This window comes from Muscardinus avellanarius (assembly GCF_963383645.1).
Source record: "Muscardinus avellanarius genome assembly, chromosome: 10".
Lineage (NCBI taxonomy): Eukaryota > Metazoa > Chordata > Mammalia > Rodentia > Gliridae > Muscardinus > Muscardinus avellanarius.
In genome coordinates this window covers 89,722,010-89,739,314 of record NC_137796.1, presented here as the reverse complement: position 1 = coordinate 89,739,314, position 17,305 = coordinate 89,722,010, and the positions used below count along the sequence as shown (strand labels likewise).

Here is a 17,305-nt window from a genome sequence, read left to right as displayed (position 1 = left end):
TCCGCCTCTGCCCCATCTGGCTTTCATTTTCCAATTTGGGTGAATCAATTCTGCCTATAAGCTCAAGTGTGGCCAACTGTTCAGGATCTAGCTGTAGCCTCCCTCATAAGAGAAAATAACTCTGCATCCTTTTATTTTAGACTCAGAAAATTCTGCTTGGGTCTCCAAATAGACATTTAACAGAAAATACACATACACCTTCTTTTCTGCAAGATGCTGTGTTAGCAGTTTGGGGTTTATCTCTTCTTCCCAAGTTTCTCAAAGTTCTGGGTTAGGAGAGGAGGGCCCAGACTTCAGCAGGGGGTCTGCAGCCTGGAGGCAGTAGCGCTGAGTTAGTATTTCCGCTGTCGGGGGAAGAGACTACTCCCAGAGGAGCGGAGTGGGGGGCTGGCTGGGCCGGGATCCTCAGAGTCCAAGCTGAAGAGGTCCCTCCCGGTCCGCAGGATCTGTTCTTCCAACTTCTTGTGTCGCTTCATGTCTGAGAGGACCTTGTCCAGGCGGGCCTCCCGTTTCTGGCTCCGGGCTGAGCTTCCTGGAGGAGGAAGGTAGAAAATGTGGAAGGGATTGAGGCAGTGGGCACCACTGCTGCTTAGACCTTCCCCGCCGCTGCGGGAGCATACTTAACACCTACGTTTCCAGGTCTCAACATGGAGGTTCTGTGGTTTGGGATTGGACCACAGGCAGGAGGGACAGTGAAGGTCTTGAATTATGACGAGGCACCAGTAATGTGAAATCCAGAGAAGATCGTAGCAAGCGGGGGGAGAAAGAAAATGAAAAGGCTCCAGGGAAGGAAGAGAGACACAGAGAGAGAGAAGAGTGTGGGTGGGGGGCCTTAGATTCTCCCTCAAATACTCCCCCTCCCCAAGATGAAATCCTTTGGAGGGTTTTGAAAAGTGACATGACGATGTGAGGTGTGGCGTGATTATGGGAGACGGTGGTTTCGCTGAAGATGCTGAACACAAAGAGCATCAGGACTTGGACTGTGGTGGAACAGAGAAAACAGGGCTTGCTGCAGGCTTGAATGCTCAGGTAAGAAAAAGAGAACTCAAGAATGACTCCAAGAGTAAATTCTCGAAAGCTGTGGGGTGGGAAACTGGGTCAGATTGGATAATGGCCTGAACTAGAAATTTCTGGGGAGAAGAAAGTAGCGGTAAACACGCTAGAATGATCTGTGATGGTCTCTTAAAGTAGGGCATTCACCTAGGCTGGAAAGATGGTGCCACTGTGCTCATTCCAGCAGCTAGATGTTGTATGGACACTTGAGGCAGCCTGCAGAGACCTTTTTTTTTTTTTTTCTTTTTGCGAGTCTGGGGATGATGGAACCCAGGGGCATTCGACCTCTGATCTATAGCCCCTGTCCTATTTTTTTTTTTTGGGGGGGGTGGGTCTGGGGATGGAACCCAGGAGCATTCAACCTCTGAGCTACATCCCCTGCCCTATTTTTTTTTTTATTCCTTAGTTTCGAAACTGAGTCTCACTGAGTTGCAGAGGACCTCACTAAGTAGTTGAGGCTGTCCGCGAACCGCGATCCTCCGGTCTCAGCCTCCCGAATGCTGGGATTACAAGCATACGCCCGGCCTCGGAAAGGCCTCTTTTAATGGAGCCACTTTTGGGGCAGGTCCTTCACTGCCCCCCAAGTTCTCCCTTTTGTACCTGGGGTGCGTCTCCGGTCAATCAGAGAGTCCTTTGGTGTCAGCGGCTCATCATCAAAGTCAAATTCCGTGGGCATATGCGGCCTGGGACAGAAAGTGAAGGTTGAGGGCGGCCCTCCCAAACACCCACACAAGTTTCTCCCCAGCCTGCAGGTTCTTCCTTTCCTGCTCTGGCCCCTCCCATCACTTTATCTGTTCTGGGGTCCCACCTTTAATCCTCCCTATTTCCTCCTGGTGTCAGAAAAGAAGCCCCAGGGACAAAAATGTAAGGTTGTTCCCTCACTTTTCCTCTTCTTCTTCTTTGGCCTCTGGCTCCTCATCTGATCTCTCCTCTTCACTCTGGGCCTCGGGCGTAGGCGGCCGGCGGGGCAGGATCTCGGCTTGAAGCTCCAGGGTACCTTGGGCAGCCAGCAGCTCGTACAGCCGCTGGATTTCGGAGGGCGGGGGCATCCAAGGCTGCCCATCCGCGGGCAGCTCCACCTCCTCATCGCTGCAGGGCACGCACCAGTCCTCGGGCTCTCCCTGGACGTGCTCTTCCTCTCCAGCGCTGGGGGCTTCTTTTGCCTCCTCGGTCCCAGACCCCTCACGCTCAGCCTCCTCCTGACCTCCTTCCCCCTCTTCCTCGGCCTTTTTGGCCGAGACGGAGGGGCCTCCAGCATCCTCCACGGCCAGAGCCTGGAGGCCGGAAGTCACTTCCCCTTCTTCAGACAGAGGCGCCGCCGTGGTGGCCGCAATGTCTCCGTGACCCCGGGCAAGGGACATAGGCCTCTAGGGGAAGGGGCCCAATAATATAGGAAATGCGGGAGTACGGGGTCCTCCCGCCCCAAGGGACTGGGATCCCCGGGGGTCTAGGAAATGTCTCTTCAACCAATCGGCCTCCAGTTGTTCTCTGAAGCCAGCATGCCCGACCCCAGGAGAGGGTGCTGAGTCCCCTGCAAAGAAGGACCCCACCCCACGGATCGAGATTCGGCACTGTACTGTTCCCGGGGATCTGCGGGAACCACCTTCCGGGCCGGAGAGGGCGGGCCCACTCTTTCGCCTTCACACCATCCCTCTCCACACCTGGGCCCGGCTCCCTCTCCCCACCCCCGACCTCAGTCCTGGGCCGCGTCAACTCAGCCGCCGTACGCACCTGGAGCTAAGACCCGCCTCCCGGGCTGCGCAGGGTCACAGTACGCAGGCGCACAGAAATGGCGCGGGAGGCTCCGCTCTAGTCAAAGCTTCTTGGAAGAGGAAAGCAAGGGAAGGCTTGCACATGCGCAGTAGGACCCCTGGCACAGCGGCTTCGGCCCACAGTAAAGATGGCCACCGCGACGGCGCATGCGCACACCACCCGCCAGGTTCTGCCGGGAGGCAGTGCCTTGGCCGGGCGGACGAACGCAGGGACCAACCGAGACTGGAGGCGAGTCTCATGCAGTCTCCGTTTATTGGTGTTTCAAACTCATGCAGCATTCAGCATACAAAAAGGGAGAATCAGTTTGATATGTCTTTTTTTTTTTTAAAAGGAATTTTAGTTTTTCCCTCCAGACTTTTTTTAGAAAACAAAAAACCCGCCAACTCCGAACCGCATCTTAGCTGGCTCCCTGCCCCCTAAGCGGCTGTCGCGTGCAACCAACCTCCCTCGTCCTCTTGGAAAATAATTATAGAGCTCCCCTGCCCCTCCTTCGCTCCCCGCAGCTGAGAGCTTTGGTTCTGTTTTTTTTTTTTTTTTTTTTTTTTTTTTAATTCTTTCGTTAATATGTATGTGAGTGGCCACAGCTCTGAACACTTCAAGCAAGAAGCTGACAGACTGAGGTTAAAAAGCCCAGGTGGATGAATCAACCCAGGCTGACTGTTCAGCCGCAGCGCCCCTCCCTTCTCCCCTGTGTTCAGAGTCAGGACTTCCACCCTTCCAGAAGTCCTCAGGCAAGACCTGACTTGCAGCTCTGCGACCCAAAAGACGCCCTGGCTGGGTCCGGACCTGGGTGGTCCCAGCAAAGAACAGTTGGAGCCCTGGCCAGGTAGCCCCTTCCCGACACCGACACCACTCCCTTTCCCCCATTCTGATCTAAGTGCTGGAGTTTTTGCAGAACAAATGGTGGCAGGAGGGTGGAGGAGAGGATGCTAAGGGAAGATGAGGAGGCAGAAAAAGGGAGGGGTGGGGATGTGGGAAAGGGAAGGAAGATGATAAAGGAGAGAAGGAGAAAAGGAAAGGGTTAGATGCCAAGACAATGAAAGTTGGGAAGGGGAGGGCAGGAGTGAAATTCAGAGAATTCATGAGGCTGGAGAAAGTGCAGGGAGGCTGGGAGAGATGCAGGGAAGCTGAGAGCGCAGAGTTTGGAAGGTGTTCAGGGAGGTTTCCAGAAATGCAGGGTTAGGGAGACCAAGAGGCTGGAAGGGATGTCTGCAGGCAAAAGTGCAAGGAGGCTGGAAACAGTGCAGGGAGAAGGGAGGCCTACGGTTGGCAGAGGAGCCTGGCAGGATGCAGGAGCAGGAAAGAAGCTGTAAACAAGGCCGCTCAGGCTCCCTTGGTCCCTAGGGATGGGGGCCAGGGCCATCAATTGGGCTCCCCCCAGGAGAGGGATGGGCCCAAGGCAGCTCCCAACAGGAAGGAAAGTCTTGGAATGCAGGGCAGAGCCCCTCATTTATACACTGTGGGAGAGGAGAGGAAAAGACAGACAGAGACGGGTGGGGAGACGAGGAGACAAGGAGAGACAAAGGAGAAGTAGGGAGGACAGACAGGAGAGAGCAGGGGCAGGGGTTAGTAAAGCTGCCCTTGCCAGCCCTTCCACGCCTCCCCTGCATGTCCCTGACCCCCACTCACCGCCTAGGTTGATGACGCAGGAGGCGATGATGATGAGGACCCCCCCCACCAGTGCCACGATGCTTAAGAGCTTGGCCACACGGCCCAGACGCTGGGCCCCATCCACATCTCCCTGCTGCAGGCTGTTCCGGGACTGGGGTTAGGGTGAGGGGTGAGGTACCAGGTCAGAAGAAGCCAGCCCAACACGGATGAGGTGAGTGTCATCCATAGGAGAGAGAGGCCAGCCCCATGAGGTTAAGGGAGGAAGGGGGAAGAGGGCAGAGGTTAGTGAGGCTGTATTAAACATATCTCCATATCCCCCCCCACCTGAAGGGCCAGGGCAGTGGTGGCTCTGAGTTAAGGTTAAAGCCCCAGGCAGAGGCAAGCAAAGGCCCTGGTACTGGGGAAGTGGGACCCATGCAGAGAGGGGAGGCGAGGTTACTTTTGGGGCTGTGTCCCAGCCATGGCAGTAGGGACCTAGGAGCCACAGCAAGCTTGAGCCAGGGTCCCCTGGGGCTCACCATGACGGCATAAGCGAAGGCCACGATGTTGACAGGCCACATGGGGCAGAAGCAGGACAGGATGGCAAGGATGATGTAGTCCCGAGGTTTCTGGGTGCCTTCACCCCCCTCTACCCCAGACCCTGCCAACTGGGAGCTGGGGTGGCGGCTCAGGCTGCCTCGAGGAGATCCTGGATGTCCACTGTGGTGGGCCCTTCCTATTCGGTCCTCCTCTACAAGCTGCTGCAGCACACGGGGGGGAGCCCCATTGGCTGGGGGGCTTTTTGTGGAGGGTGGCAAGTGAGGCTGGGGGTCTGGACCCTCTTTCCCATCACCAGCCTGCAGAGGAACCACTGCCCCGTTCTCTTGCTTTTCTCCCACATTCTCTGTCAGGACCTCAAGGGTGGGGTCCTTCTGGATAGAGGATTGTGGCTGAAGGGTTGGTTTGGGGGTGGGCTGGGTGGCTGGCTGAGGGTCTGGCGGAGGGTCTGACTGGGGGTCTAGTTGGGGAGCAGGCTCAGAGGCTGGCTCGGGAGGCGCTGCGGACTCCTGCTTGGACCCCTGGACTGCAGCAGCCTCTTTGTTCGCTTCTGGCTTGGATGCTGGCTCTTGGCAGGCTTCTTCAGGGATAGAGTTGGCCTTTGATTCCCCTCCTGGGCTTATGCTAAGGTTTGTGGCCTGGACTGTTTCTGGGGCTCCAGCTGGGGTCTCTGTGGTTTCTGGCCCAGCCTTGGGTCCTGAGTCCACAGGGGCCACAGTGGTATCTGGTCCTGGCCGTGGGGCCTCTGGCTGCTGCTGGACCTCTGCTAGGACCTTGGGAGGGCCAGTTTCAGCTTCAGAATGGCCAGGCCCTTTCCCCTGGATCTCTGGATTCTCCTCAACCCCTTTCATCTCAGGGCTGCTGGCTGCCATCTTGAGATGGGAGAGGGGAGAGGGGCCCTGTGGGGAGGAGGGAACAGCAGAGACAGTAGCAAATCCTGGAAGAGGAGGAGACAGGTTTGGTGTGAGGAGAGAAGAGGGGCACTCAACACTGCAGGCCAGTGTTGTGTGCTCAGGGCCAGCCTTGTGCTTTCTCTGGGGAGAGGAAGAAAAGTTGGGGTTTCCTTTGCTTTGGGGTGGGACATCCCTGAGGAAGAAGTGTTCTAATCAAAGCTTTCTGCTTGGAGAGCCCTGGGACGACAAACCCTTTTTATCAGTAAGACCCTCCCCAAAGATTCTTGGGCCCACGGAGCAAGATCCAGACTCTCAGGTCTAAGTAGATGCCCCAACACCCCCAAACCAACAAGCGGGACAGACCCCAGGTACTCTGACAAGCAGCCTGGGCAAGGGACCCTACACACTTTCCACTCCCGCTGCCGCCTCCTCTCCTCCCTGGGGGCCCCTGCGATGCGGGTTTTCTTGCTGCGCGTTTGGGGCACAGACGCCCCCGTCCCTTGCTAGGGGACCCGGGCACCTTCAGAGCTCCTTCTCAGCCCCTCTCAAGGATTCCCTCGCCCTCGGAGAGCCGGGACCATCTCCTCCGGAGGCTGCCGCGCCCCGGCACCACCCTCCAGCTCGCCAGGTGCCCGCATTCCCATGCAACCCGCCTGCTGCCGGTCCGCTCCTACCTGCGGCCTCAGTCCGTCCCCATCTTACCTCGACGCCAGCCTCCGAACTGCTCGGTCGCCGGCGCCGCCGCCCGTTGCAGCAGCCGCAGCCCGGGAGGGAGCAAATCAGAGCGAAGGAGGGAGGCGGCGGGTCTCCCTCCTCTCCCGGCGTTCGCACGTCCCCTCTCCTCCGGTCCCCTCCCTTCGCTCCGCCGCCGGCGCCGCCCCCGCCCCTCGCACGCCTCTGGCCCCTCCCGGGCAGCCCAAGGGAGCCTCGCGTGCCAGGCCCCGCGTTACCCAGGCAACCGGCCGGGGCCCACTCGTACCCCCTCCCTGCCCTTTCCCACGCGCGGCTCCCGGCGGGGCGCCCCTTCCTAAGTCTTCGGCCCCTCCCGCCAACGGTCACTGGGTTCTGGCAGAGGGACGGGGTCTGCGAGGAAAGACCGGACCCGTGAGGCACGCAGGACTGGTTGGAGGCACCCCTACAGCAGAGGGAAGGCGAAGGAGGTGGGGCAAAATTTGGGGAGGCTGCAGAGAAGCAAGGGTAGGAAGCCTGCAGAACAGGAAGTCTCCCTACCAGGGAAGCAGCCGCGATCCGGGTACTGGAGGCTCAGGAGAGGGTCCCTGGGAACCAGCAAGGCCGGGAAAGCTAATTTTGACAGGGGCAGAGGCTGCAGGGACAACCTGGAGCAACGGGAGGGGCGGGGGCCACTATAAACATAGGCAGCCCTGCGACCCCGTGTCCTTCTGAACCCTTGTGCTCCCAGCCCTAAGACTTGCACCTTGTCGGTGTTTTTTTTGTTGTTGTTTTTGGTACTGGGGATGGAACCCAGGGGCCTTCTGCCTCCGGGCTACACTCCCAGACCTATCTTACATTTTATTTGGAAACAGGGTCTCTTAAGCCAGCTGAGGCTGGCTTTGAACCTGCACGATCCTGTCTCAGCCTCCCAACCGAGGGATTACAAGCGTGCTCCACCATGCCTGGCGCACCTTATCGTTTTTAAGTGTAGGTATCTAGCGGGCGTCTGAGCTGCAGGCAGTGTATGGCTCAGGAAAGCAACGTTCCTGCCCAACATCTGTCTGAACGCCTAACCTGGGCCTTTCCAAACCTCTAGCGACTATTCTGGGTCTGTCCCAATTGTGTATTTCCCTTAGAGACCAGAGAGTCCTGAACTTGGCCCCACCCTAAACCTGTGCAGTAGCCGCTAGGGCTGTCCCTGGAGAGGGAGCCATAGCTCCAGAGCCAACAGGGGCAATGACTGGACAGACACCCAGCCCAAGAAGAAACCCCTTGGGGATAGGGGCAGGGGGCTTGGTGAGAGAAATTCATTGAAACCAGAGCCAGGTTTTTACTTAAAATTTATTGTAATAGGATCCGCGCAAAAGGAGAGTGGAGGGTGGGAACATGCAGGGGACACAGGAACACGATGACATGGCCAGGGCCACAGCTTCTGTCATGGGGAAAAGGAATGAAAAGAAAAGACCAGGGCTGGAGCTGGGGTGGAAGAGGGAGGGGGGACACTGGCTGCATTCCCCCTGCCCCCAGGAAGCACCTCTAGTCCCTGGTTCCCCTCATTTACCCTGGGCCCCTAAGATCCCATCTCTTGTTTCGCCTCTGGCCCTAGTGGCTCCTTCTTTTGCTCCCCTTGATCCACCCCCCCCCCTGACAGATACTCAAGTAGGATGTTTAGGGCGTAAGCCCAACAACCCTACCTAATAAAGGTACAACCTCTGCCTGCTTCTGCCCCTTCTCTCAGGTCTCCTTCCTCTCCTCCCTCCCCCTGGGAAAAGAAAAAAGAAAAAAAAAGCACCAACTCCCCAGGGAGGGGAAGCAGACAGGAGGAGGAGAGGACTGGAAGGAAGCGAATAAGGACCATGGAGGGAAAAGGCTCACAAATCCCTGGGAGGGAGGGGCAGGGGGTTACAGAGAGGAGAGGAAATAAGGGCAGTGGCTGCTCCTGTCCTCTGCCACCCCTGCCCACTGTCCAGGGGACTTCAACACAACCAAGGGAACAGGTGTGTGTAGGGTCAGCTCTGATAAGGAGAAGAGAGGAGCAGGAGAAACAAATCGTTAAAACCTAGTGAATTCCCCTAAGAACGTGTTTCTTCCTCCTTTTCTTCTGGAGGCTCCTTGGTGGGGGAGTAGAGGAGTTGGTGGGAAGAGAGGGGGAGAGGAGAGGTACCGAGGGGCTTTCCTCCACTCTCCCTTCTCCACCCACCAACTTGGAGCTCACCAGGGCTGGGAGGGAAGTGGCTGAGAGCTCACTGGTACCCCCTCCGCCCCAGAGAGGGAGCCCACAGCTGCGGGAGGGGCTGCCACTGCCGCTGCTGCTGCCGCTGCTGCTGCTGCCGCCGCCGCTGCCGCCATTGGACAAACCTCACCAGTACCTGCACAGTGAGAAACACCACGATCACAGCGCAACCTGACTGACAAGAGCCATGCCCTTAACCCAGACTCCTCCCCTGGGACACAGCCGTGGCTCACTTCCTGTCCATCCCCGGAGGCTTTGGCCTGCCTCCTTACCCAGACAGAGCAGTTCTCTTGAAGGGCCCTCCCTGGTCCCGAATCTACCTAACCTTAGTGACAGGTGGACATCCTTGGCCTTCCTGAAACCCCCTACTGGGCCCTTTGAGCCCTTGCCCCACACACCCCATCCTACCCCCCCCAGCCATGCCCCACGCCTTGCCTGGTGGGTGCAGGGGTCCCCCTCAGCAGGTGGGCTGTGGCTGGGGGGCATCTCCTGGGACAGGGGGGATGGCCCCCCCCAGATGGGTCTGCATGTGGCCGGCCAGCTGGGCAGGGGTCTTGCAGTGCACGCTGCACAGCTTGCACAGGATGCGGTCAGCCCGCGGGGCCTGGAGCCCGTGGTCCTTCACCGCGTGGATGCGCAGGTATGCTGCAGTGGTGAAGCCTAAGGGGGGTGGATTGGGATGGGGGTGGGGAGTCAGCCAGACGGAGACCCCAGAGACAGGGCTGTTCTCCTAGGCTGGGGACACCCTCCTCAGATGGCCCTGTCCTCCTCCCACCACATCCTGGGTAGCCTGGGGCCAACTACTCTGCTGGGCTGCTGGGCACAGCCCCCTGACCCTGGGGCCCAGTGTGAGTGGGGCCGCTTCTCAGCCTTGGGCTACAGAGTTCATTCTCGGTGGCTGTGAGCACTTCTCAGGGATGTCAGGACACTGACTCCTAACTGCTGGAAGGATTGGCTCTCAGTAGAGACGGCTGTGTCCCCCTCCCTCCAGTGCCCCACAATCTTAGCCCAGTCACTCAGCAGATAATGTGTTTAAAAGCAGCTTTCTCTGCTACTGGGCCAGGAGTGTGCTGTTACGCCCCTGCCAATGTACTCCACTTGCCCCAGGAGCTGGAGACAAGAACTTGTGGCTGCACAGGTGAAACCTTGCCTTCTGACCCTTGGACACCGGCTCTCGACTTCTTTCCCAAAGCAGCCGAGTCCCACTCCCATTATCGCGTGCACACCCAGGAGGTTGAATCTTCCTGGTAGAGTGTCTCCCCCAGCTGTGGCTTCTGAGAATTTAGTGATGTTCAGTTGTCCCCAATGCCGCTTTGCTTGCTTCCTATAAGGCTCTAGACGCCACGAGCTCTTGGCTACAGCACCTTTGACCCACATCTGTGGAAGGACCACCAGCTTTGTGCCCTCCCTTTGTCCCTGGCCCTCTTGGCATCCCTCAGCATGTACCTTTGTTGCAGAGCTCACAGACATGGTGAGGGCCCTGGCTGTGCACCTTCATGTGGTCCGAAATATAAGCCGAGCTCAGCATCTTGCCACACACATGACATGGCACCTTCTCCTCGTGTCGTACTGTGTGCGCCCGGAGTCGGTCCTTCGTAGCAAAAGCTGCCTCACATTTCTGGGGAGGGGGAGGGGCGTGGGGGGTGTCACAGGAAAGTTAAAGCTTCCAGGGGTGGGGAGAAGGGAGCAAGAGGTTAAAGGGATCAGAGCCTTGGGGGTCTTTGATCTGTAGGAAACGGGAGTGAGATGATGAGGCCTTGAAGGAAGAATGAGAAAATGGAGTGAAAAGGCAAAAAGAAGAGAGAGAAAAAGGGGGTCTGAGAGGCTGAACTCAGACAACTACAATGAGGATCAAATCATGAGAACCGAGACAGGAGGCGGCGGCCTTCCTACCTCACATTTGAAGGGCCGCTCTGTTGAGTGCACTTGTCTGACGTGACTGTTGAGGTGGTCCGGCCTGGGGTAGATGAGTTGGGGGTTAGGGTTGAGGCCTTGGGGTGAGGAGGTGCGCCCCAAATCTGCCTAGCTGCCTAGAGCAGGGCTTCTCAAAAGTCCCTGCGTTCCCTCCCAAAGACTCATGGTCCTCCTTAGGCAGGAAATCCCTCCCCTCCAACCGGGCTTCCTCTTCTTCCTCCTCCCCCTACAGAAGCTTTCCTCCAACCCAAAGACCCACCTCTTTTGCAGAGTACCACCCCCTGCGCCCTGGTAACCGGGAGAGGCTTTCCTCCCTCCTCCCAGGGAGTGGCTCCCCCTCCCCAGCCTCCGGAGCCGCCTCCCTCCCCGCCAGCAGCCGAGGCCAGCGGGCCGCCTCAGTTAGTGTCCCGCCCTCCCCACCGGCCCAGTGGGCGCCGAGGCCCCTGCACACCGGGAGAAGCTCTTGCCACAGTGGGAGCAGTTGTAGGGCTTGTGCACAGCGCCGTCATGTGAGCGCACGTGGTAGCTCATGCGGTCCTTGCGCTTGAAGCGCTGCTGGCACACCGGGCACTGGTAGGGCTTCTCGTCCGAGTGCGACAGCTTGTGTCGGTTCAAGTGGTAGACGTCGCGGAAGGCCTTGCCGCACATCTCGCAGGCGTGGTTCTTCCGGATGCGCTTTCCCGAGGCGGTCGTGGTCACTACGCCACCGGCGGTCACTGCGGCCGAGCCGCCGCCGGCGCCCGCTTCTCCCCCTCCCCCGCCGGCGCCGCTCAGCTGGGGCACGCTCAGCAGGCTCAGGGGCACCATGGTGGGCATCTTCATGGCACCCGAGGGGACCCGGCCGGCCTTGGCTCCCGTGTGGATGGCTTCGTGCCTCCGGAGATTGTAGCCGTTCTTGAACTCCTTGGCGCACAGGGCGCAGATGTAGGGCCCCTTGCTCTTTGTCTTCTTCTCCAAAGCAGACGCGACCGGGGCCACGGCGACCGTCGAGGTTGGGGCGACGACGGCGGTGGCGGCGGCGGCGATGGTGGCGGCGGCGGCGGGGGGCGCGGCCTCGGCGGCGGGCGCCGACACGGGCGGGGGCGGCGGCGGGGGCGCCGGGGGCTGCTTCAGGGCCGCTGTGTCCACAGTGGAGGCGGCGGCCGGGGCCGGGGGCGCGGTGACCACGGCGGCGGCGGCGGCGGCGGCCGCGGCGGCGGCGGCGGCGGACTCCTGGGCGGCGGCGAGCACCGGGAGCAAGTCCACCTGGAGGGGCTCGGCCGCCGGGGCCTGGGGCGTGGGCGGGGGCGCCGGCGCGGCCTGCGGGGGAGAGGCGTGAGGGCCGCGGTCTGCGCCCGCCGCCGCCGCCCGCCGCCCGCCGCCCTACTCACCTGGAACGGACTCTGGGCGCAGCCCTGGGAGGCAAAGAAGCGGGACTGGAGCTCAGCCCCGACCTGCAGGGGGTTCTGGGCGTGACCCTGAGGTGGCGGGAAGGAGTTCATGAGGCCGCCCACCCCCCGGGAGTCCAGGCCCAGCACGGGGAAGGGGGGGGCCAGCAGCGTGCACGGGAACACGGGGAACATGGCTTCGGCCACGGCGGCCCGGGGCTCAGTGGGGGCCGGGGGCGCGGGCCGCGCGGGGCCCGGGCTCGGGGCGCCGCCCCCGGCCGGCCGCGCAGGGCCGCGCCGAACGCATGGCCCGCGGGCCGCCCCGCCGCCCGCGCACCCCGGCCGGCCGCGGGAGGGAGGGAGGGAGGGAGCGCGGCGGCGGCGGAGGGAAGGAGGGCGCCTGGCGGGCCGCGGAGCGCGGCGGCGGCGGCGGCGGCGACGCCCCCTGGGTGGGGGCGGGAGGCCCCGCGGGGCCGGGGCCGGGGCCGGGGGCGGGGGCCCGGGCGCGGCGGCGGCGGTTGGAGCCCGGCGGGGCGGGGTGGGGGGAGCGAGGGAGCAGCCACGGCCCCCGCCGCGCGCGCGCCCAGCCGGCGCCTCGGGGAGGGCGGGGGAGGGCGCGAGGGAGGGAGGGGGACAGCTGCGCGCGCACCGGGCGCGCGGAGGGGGGGTGGGACGGGAGGGAGGGCGGGGGAGGGGTGTGGGGAGGGGTGGGGGCGGGGGAGGGGGTTGTTACCTGGAAGATGAAGCTGCTCCAGTTGCTGGGATCCATGGCGGAGGGAGGAGGGAGGTGGCTCGCGCTCACCCCGGGGCGGGAGGAGGAGGAGGAGGCGGCGGCGGTGGGGGAGGGGGCCCGGGAGGAGCGCGCGGGGCGGGCGGGCGGGGGGAGGAGGGGGAGCGGAGCTCCCTGCGCGTGGGGAGGGCGGGCGGGGGGCGCGAGGACACACAAGAGGCTGGAGCGGGCGCGAGCGCGAGCACGCGCGGGGCGGCGGGAGGGGGAGGCGCGGGAGGGACTCTGGCGGGAGGAGGGATGGGAGAGCCACCCGGCAGCCCCAGTCGCCCCGAGCGCGAGACCCCCGAGACGGCTGCTGATTGGCTGACGCTGGCGCAGGTGGTGGGCGCGCGGGAGACGGGGCGGCTTCTCTTCTTTCCCCCCCGCCAACGATTCCACCCCCACCTCCCGCCGCCAGCGGCCGTTATTTCGCGCGCACGCGCACACAACCCCGCCGTCGTAGCCGAGCGGGAGGACAGGGGAGCGCGCGCCGGGGACACGGGCGGGGCGGAGCCAGGCCGAGCGCGCGCCCGCCTAACGGTTGGCGGCTCCGCGCTTTCGTTTTCAGCTTTTTGCTTCCTTTCGGCCACCGTCCCCTCTCGTCCCTAATCCAGCGGTTTATTTACAAGCTTACGTAGGGCCTTTGGCTTTCCAAAGATGGCGCCTGAGGAAGTTTGCAGGCGCCGCTTGCGGCACAACCCAAGGGCGATTATACCGCCTGTCCCTCCCCCATCACCCCAAAAATCAGGCTGAAGCACGGGAGTAGAAACTGTATTTACATAACACGCGGTGATACAAGGGTTTAAAAAAAGGGCGGCGCGGGAAGACAGCAGTCAGGAGGGTCCGCAGCGCTGGCCGGCCGCCAGGCCCAGGATGTTCGCCTGCAACGGGAAGGGAGAGCACGTTAGAGCCACGCAGGGCCGGTCGGGGGGAGCAGGGGCGGGGCGACCTTTACCTTCAGGAACGACTCTATCTGTTTCCCGGAGATGCCCTCCACGCGTTCCAGGTCCTCTACCTGGCAGGACAACAGCGATGGGAGGAGAGGTCTGGGGGCCCAAGGCTCCCTTCGCCCGGGCCCCCATCCCCTGGGTGGTTACCTGGCTGAAGGGGCCGTGGAGCTCCCTCCAGCCCACGATGAGCTGGGCCCTCTTCTGGCCAATGCGCTGCAGGCTGCGCAGATCCCGAGCTGAGCCTTTGTTCAGAAGATCCAGTATTTTTTGGCGCCCAAGGGCCAGTAGCTCCGGGCTGATCTGTAGCTCCCAGCAGTCCTCTTCCTTCTCCTCGGGCTCCGAGGCATCCAAGGACTCCAGCTATGAGGCAAGGGGAAGTGAGTGACAGAAACGGCAGCAAAGCGCTTTGGACTCCTCTGCCAAGACTAGGAGCCCAGCAGCAGCCACCTCCCCACCCTCTCCAGCCTCTTCTCCCATCAAGTGTCTGACCAGAAATCCTTCCCTACGGTCATCTTCTGGGCTGGTTCTTATTTTATCAGACTTCTAAGAGAGTGATGATACACCTTTCCCACAATCCAATGAATTAACAAATTTTGTAAGGCACAAAAATTCTTGAACCACTCGCCAAAGAAAATCTCTTCTTCATTCCCAGGAAAGTACATGAGAATAGGCAATAAATAAAACACCCCATCAAAGTACTCAGTTTTATGGCAGTTCGATGGGGTTGCATTTTGGGCATAGAAGCCATGTTTGAGATTCTTGAGTGCGTAAGTCATGTTTACCTAAATGTGCTCTTAAGTCTGCAGAGGGCAGGGGGTAGGTTACACACTGCATCTAGTCAGTACCTACTAAGGATGAGAGCCATCAGGAAGAAAGCCAACAGGTGGTAGATACCCACTGTACCAAGGACATCCACATCGTTGCAATCCACTTTGAATGCCCTAAGAAGTGCCATCACCACACAGAGGGGAAGCAAGCTGGAAGACTTGTGAAAAACAGTGTCCGGAAGGTTGTATAATTCCAAGGCCAGTGCTCTGTCCCTTGAGCTAACTACCCTTTACCTCTCCTAGGCCTGGGGAATAAATACCCTAAGCCATCATCCTCTCACCTTTCTCTTCTGGCTTCTCTTCTTCAGGATGTGGATCTCTGCGTTTGGGGATGCTGCCTGCTCCTGAACTGAAAGCAGGAATCGAGTCAGGGCAGAATTCACTTTCACCCCTCCCTGCTACCCAGTTATTTCTCCCATTTCTCTTTCTTTTGCGTCACTGGAGGTCGAACCCAGGGGCGTTCTACCTCTGAGCTACACTCCCAGCCCTATTATTCTTTATTTTGAAACAGGGTCTCACTAAGTTTCGGAGTCTGGCCATGAACCTGGATCCTCCTGTCTCAGCCTCCCAAGTACTGGGATTACAAGTGTGTACCACCACGCCAGGCTTTATTTCTCCCACTTCTGATTTCCCAGTTCCCCTCCACCCTGAGTTAGCCTTTTGTTGTGTCTCCAAATGACCTTTCTTAACACTGTTATCAGGATCTTGTTTGGATCCTGGCCAAATTTGGCCACCTGCTTGCAATAGAAATAAAAAAGGGATGGAAAAGAGAAAGTGAATTTTATGTAGTTTGCTCAAACTGGGGAGAAGCAGCTTTTTTTTCAGATTCCTTCAAAGCAGTTTGATTCCTGTGTATTTGTGGAGCATGATAAGCAGGAAAGCCTAGCCTCTTGCCCTGGAATGTTATAGTTCAGTCTGGTAATACCAATATCTGAGAGTAGTCTTGGTTTTCCATTCATATTATTATTGTTTTGTTTTTTGGTGTACTGGGGATTGAACTCAGGGGCATTCCACCTCCAAGCTACATCTTCAGCCCTGTTTTTCATTATTTTGAAACAGGGTCTTGCTAAGTTGTGAAGGGCCTCATTAAATAACTGCAGCTAGCTGTGTACCTGCAATCCTCCTGTCTCAGCCTTGCATGGCTTGCATTACTACTGAAGATACATTTGTCTATTCCACTGTGCTAAACACCTAAGGGCAAAGCACCCAGTTCTGCTTCGGATTGTCCTCTGCCCTCCCTGGGATCAGCACATGTTGGCAGGACACTTGAGTGACATAGGACAGCTACTCCTAACATTCCCTCCCTTATAGGATCTCGATTATCTGGGCCCTTTAGGTTTATGAAGCCAAACTTACTTAGTTGCAGGGGCATCACCACAGCCTTTTTCAGAGGCTTTGCTGTAACTGTACGACGGGGAAGGGGTCGGAGCATTGTGAGAGAGCAGTTCTCCTTCTCCTCCTTTGAGGCCTCCTGGGCCAGCACCTTGGCTTCCAGTTCTTTCTGCTTCATTTTAAGCCTCTGTTGGAAAGTATCAAGAAGAGATGACCTGAACCCACTCTCAACCTCAGAGCAGTGGCTTAGTAAGATAGAGTTCTAAGGACCAAGAGGACAGGGCTAAGTAGGAACCCTAGCTCACTTCCTCCAACACTTACCTCAATCTCCAAGTCCTTCTCCTCCACTGTCTTAATGAGCACCATCCGTTCTCGCCTTGGGGTACTGAGCAGAGGTGTCCCCTGGCTCCCCTGAGAATCCAGCAGCCGGTCCAGGTTTAGGAGGCGCTCCAGCATGGCTGGGTCCATGCTGCTTAGCTTCTGTAGGGAGCTGACCAGACAAGTTATTTCCCACTTTTCTCCTCTCGTCACTTTACCCAGCAGCAAGAGTCAGTCCCCTCATGATTCCTAAACTTGGTGTATCCTATTCCAGAACGCTGATGTTGATTTACTGGTCAAATCTGAACAAGTCATCTGGCCTCTTTGGGTATAACGTTTTCATCAGGTTAAGTAACCTCTCAGGGATGCAGGAGATAGAATACACACTTAATGAATATCTGAATGCCAGGTATTAGGAATCTGTGATGCTGCCCTGCCCTAGAGGTATTCATTATCTAATACAGAAAATAAGAGACCACAATAGGGTGACACGCAGGGCTAAGGGACTGCCCACTTGGAAGAGCAGTTGGAGAAAGCTTCCCGAGGAAGTCATCTTTAGCAGGGCTATGAAAAACACTAAAGACCTCAAATGAGCCAGGTGTGGTGGTACATGTCTGTAATCCCCATACTTGTAGGTTTGAGGCCAACTTTATCAATGTAGCAAGGCTCTCAGAAACCTAGTAAGACCCTTTTTCAAAACAAAAAGAGGAGCCGGGCGTGGTGGTACATGCTTGTAATCCCTGTGCTTGGGAGGCTGAGACATAAAGATCGCACGGGTTTGAAGCCAGCCTCTACTACTTAATGAGGCTTTCAGCAACTTAGTGAGACCCTGTTTCCAAATAAAATATATAATGGGAGTATAGTCCGGAAGTAGAAAGCCTCTGGGTTCCATCAGTAACACACACACACACACACACACACACACACACACACACACACACACAAAAAAAAAAAAAAAAAAAAAAGAGGGCTGGGGATTTAGCTCAGAGGTAGAATGCCCTTGGGTTCAATCCCCAGAAAAACAAACACAAATTCACACATAACTTCAAATGCTGA

At 58.7% G+C, this 17,305-nt stretch overlaps 4 protein-coding genes across 10 annotated transcripts in view; all 4 read right to left on the bottom strand.

Moving 5' to 3' along the window:
* Positions 1–332: 332 nt before the first annotated feature.
* PAGR1 (PAXIP1 associated glutamate rich protein 1) lies at positions 333–2,414 on the bottom strand (the record flags this gene model as incomplete). The annotated part of the gene is made up of 3 exons (XM_080702111.1): positions 333–532; positions 1,654–1,736; positions 1,936–2,414. The coding sequence occupies 3 exons, from the start codon at positions 2,412–2,414 to the stop codon at positions 333–335; spliced, it is 762 nt and encodes a 253-aa protein (XP_080558237.1).
* Positions 2,415–2,819: 405 nt separating this feature from the next.
* PRRT2 (proline rich transmembrane protein 2) lies at positions 2,820–5,861 on the bottom strand (the record flags this gene model as incomplete). Of its 2 annotated transcripts, XM_080704456.1 has the most annotated exons (3): positions 2,820–2,872; positions 4,456–4,588; positions 4,956–5,846. In XM_080704456.1, the coding sequence occupies 3 exons, from the start codon at positions 5,844–5,846 to the stop codon at positions 2,820–2,822; spliced, it is 1,077 nt and encodes a 358-aa protein (XP_080560582.1). The 2 variants fall into 2 exon arrangements, with proteins under 2 accessions (XP_080560582.1, XP_080560583.1); XM_080704457.1 differs by lacking the exon at positions 2,820–2,872 and having other exon boundaries at positions 4,277–4,588; positions 4,956–5,861.
* Positions 5,862–8,750: 2,889 nt separating this feature from the next.
* Positions 8,751–12,822, bottom strand: MAZ (MYC associated zinc finger protein; the record flags this gene model as incomplete). Of its 6 annotated transcripts, none has more annotated exons than XM_080704303.1 (6): positions 8,751–8,908; positions 10,219–10,390; positions 10,666–10,729; positions 11,138–11,985; positions 12,057–12,143; positions 12,787–12,822. In XM_080704303.1, 6 exons carry the CDS (start codon positions 12,820–12,822, stop codon positions 8,751–8,753), a joined length of 1,365 nt encoding a protein of 454 aa, XP_080560429.1. The 6 variants fall into 6 exon arrangements, with proteins under 6 accessions (XP_080560429.1, XP_080560427.1, XP_080560431.1 ...); XM_080704302.1 differs by lacking the exon at positions 8,751–8,908 and adding an exon at positions 9,230–9,432; XM_080704304.1 differs by lacking the exon at positions 8,751–8,908 and adding an exon at positions 9,230–9,432 and having other exon boundaries at positions 12,057–12,080.
* Positions 12,823–13,655: 833 nt separating this feature from the next.
* The window catches only part of KIF22 (kinesin family member 22), a gene marked incomplete at both ends in the record, with an annotated part of 54,619 nt that continues 50,969 nt past the window's right edge, over positions 13,656–17,305 (bottom strand). The window contains 6 exons of the mRNA XM_080704091.1: positions 13,656–13,703; positions 13,778–13,837; positions 13,920–14,132; positions 14,881–14,948; positions 15,956–16,118; positions 16,253–16,421. Coding sequence (XP_080560217.1) covers positions 13,656–13,703; positions 13,778–13,837; positions 13,920–14,132; positions 14,881–14,948; positions 15,956–16,118; positions 16,253–16,421 — 721 coding nt within the window. The remainder of the gene's footprint in view (positions 13,704–13,777; positions 13,838–13,919; positions 14,133–14,880; positions 14,949–15,955; positions 16,119–16,252; positions 16,422–17,305) is intronic.